This window comes from Pygocentrus nattereri, chromosome 18, assembly GCF_015220715.1.
Source record: "Pygocentrus nattereri isolate fPygNat1 chromosome 18, fPygNat1.pri, whole genome shotgun sequence".
NCBI lineage: Eukaryota > Metazoa > Chordata > Actinopteri > Characiformes > Serrasalmidae > Pygocentrus > Pygocentrus nattereri.
The window spans coordinates 802,501-804,656 of NC_051228.1; the positions used below are offsets into that span (position 1 = coordinate 802,501).

At 49.4% G+C, this 2,156-nt stretch overlaps 1 protein-coding gene across 1 annotated transcript in view; it reads right to left on the reverse strand.

Moving 5' to 3' along the window:
* mdh2 (malate dehydrogenase 2, NAD (mitochondrial)) overlaps positions 1–1,641 on the reverse strand; it is a 9,265-nt gene extending 7,624 nt beyond the window's left edge. Inside the window, exon 1 of the mRNA XM_017683548.2 lies at positions 1,480–1,641. Coding sequence (XP_017539037.1) covers positions 1,480–1,542 — 63 coding nt within the window. The 5' untranslated portion in view covers positions 1,543–1,641. The remainder of the gene's footprint in view (positions 1–1,479) is intronic.
* Positions 1,642–2,156: the final 515 nt, after the last annotated feature.

The following is a 2,156-nucleotide window of genomic DNA, read 5'->3' on the forward strand; positions in this document are numbered from 1 at the left end:
GAAACCCCCACCCCCAAGGGCAAATCAGATTACCGCTCCAAAAGTATTCGGACAGCTCGTCTGCAGAGTGAGATCAGCTACTGTAAGGTCACCCAGCACTGACAGCCTGCCTGACCTCCACTGGACAGCACTGACCAACAGAGCAGAGCAGCCTGAGGACACATGACCCTAAGGTCTCCATGCCCAATGCCCAGCGTGGGCTAGAGGGGTATAAAGCCCCCCAGCACTGGGCTGTGGAGCAGTGGAACTGGGTTCTCTGGAGTGATGGAGGTCCATCCAGTACCTATAGGGATGAGCTGGGGTGACCAGAGCTGACCACCCAAGATCAGTACCTGACCTCACTAATGCTCCATCAAATCCTCACAGCAATGTTCAACATCTAGTGTAGAGAGACAGGATGGACAGAGAGGCACATAAATGGGTAGAACTAAAGGGTTCTGTATAGAACTATTTCATGCATAAATGGTGAGTTCCTTATATTGATGCACAATGTGCTGTATGCGGTTCCACGTAGAACCTTTTTTAAGGGTTCTATATAGCACCAAAAAAAGGTTCTTTTATTGTTTCAAGCTCGACATTGTAACAGCAGCAGAACTCTGTTGGGTGCTTTATTTCTATTGATTTCTCCATGAAAAGAACCATTTCAGCATGAAACTTTTCTGCATATAGAACTCAAGGTTCTAAAAAGAGTCACCGCAATTACTCAAGAACCCTTGGAGAGCCAGTTTTGTGGACAGATCGTAGATAGATTGTGGCGTGTTTATGAAGAGATGGACAGACAGCTTCCCAGCCGGCTTTCCCGTTCCACCTTAAATAGAGATTAAAGGGGAAGTCCACCACTTTTTTGGAATTCCCCCATAACTCAGTGTGCGAGTTAATCAGAGCGGTCCGGACGTCTTTACAGTGGCGGTGATGGGAACCAGGCGTCGCCATGACTACAACACAGATATAGACACTTCATTTACCATCCAGAACCACCAGAGAACCTACACGAGTCTTCTGAGCTTATATGGAATGCTGATGATGGAAAACAGTGGAAAATCTGGAATACTGAGTTTTCTTTGGGGACTATTTTGCCACACAGCGCCCTGCATGTCTCCCTCCACCATGAATGGAGTTGAAGTTCTCTAAACTCTCATAAAACAGCGTCTCAGTCATCAGGCAGTGAATTCAGAACCAGCTCATGTAGGAACTTTCTGTAGGAGCTTTTAGAGGGACGTCTGGTTCCCATCACCACCACTGTGAGGAGCTTTTAGAGGGACGTCTGGTTCCCATCACCACCACTGTGAGCGGCTCTGACTCGGTACGTTTATATAGAACAGATGATCTACCGACTCTGTTTACATCTCAACTACTTAATCATGCATACATTGTGAAAAGGGGCTGCCGTTTTAAGGTGGACCGGAGAATTCGCCGAGGCAGGAACCCTCGTCCCCGGCCAGAGGTTGTCAGGCTGCTACCTGTGCGTGTTTCACTCACCTGTGCCGAGGTGGACAGGCACCTGGCGAGGCTGCCCGCGGGTCTGGCGATTCTGGAGAACATGGTTCTTCGCTTTTTGGGTTCTTTTAGCGGTGAAGTGCGTGTCTGCGTGCGCGCGCTCCCCGTCTGTGACTCCAACGTCCTCTACCGAGAGACTGCGCGGCGGCGACACCTAACCCTATTACCGCGGGACCTCGCCTCTGATTGGTGGATGCGTGAAAACGGCGGCTTCTGATTGGACGAGAGAGCCGTCGCTCACATTTTCCTGCGCGTCATCGCGCCGCACTCATCCGGGTCGTACGCGATTGGCCGGCTGTCAAAACGTCACCTGAACGTCACCTAAACGTCATTTGTAGTAAGTAATACTAAAAAGTACATTAAAAGTACATTAAAAGTATATTAAAAGTATGTGGACACCTGAGCACCGCACTTATAAGAGCTTGTTGGACGTCCCATTTCAAAACAGTGGTGTTAATATGGAGTCGCCCCCCCCCTTTGCTGCTCTAACAGCCAGGACCTCCACATTATTTCTCCTTTTCACCCCGACCCCTTGTTTTGGAGCGCTGCCCCTTGTTCCTGAGCTACAGTGCAGTGGTTGAGATCTTCCTCTGAAATGAGACCCTCTAATAAAAGAGCATCACTTCATTAACAGCTACTAGCGCCGCTCTGTAGGCGAC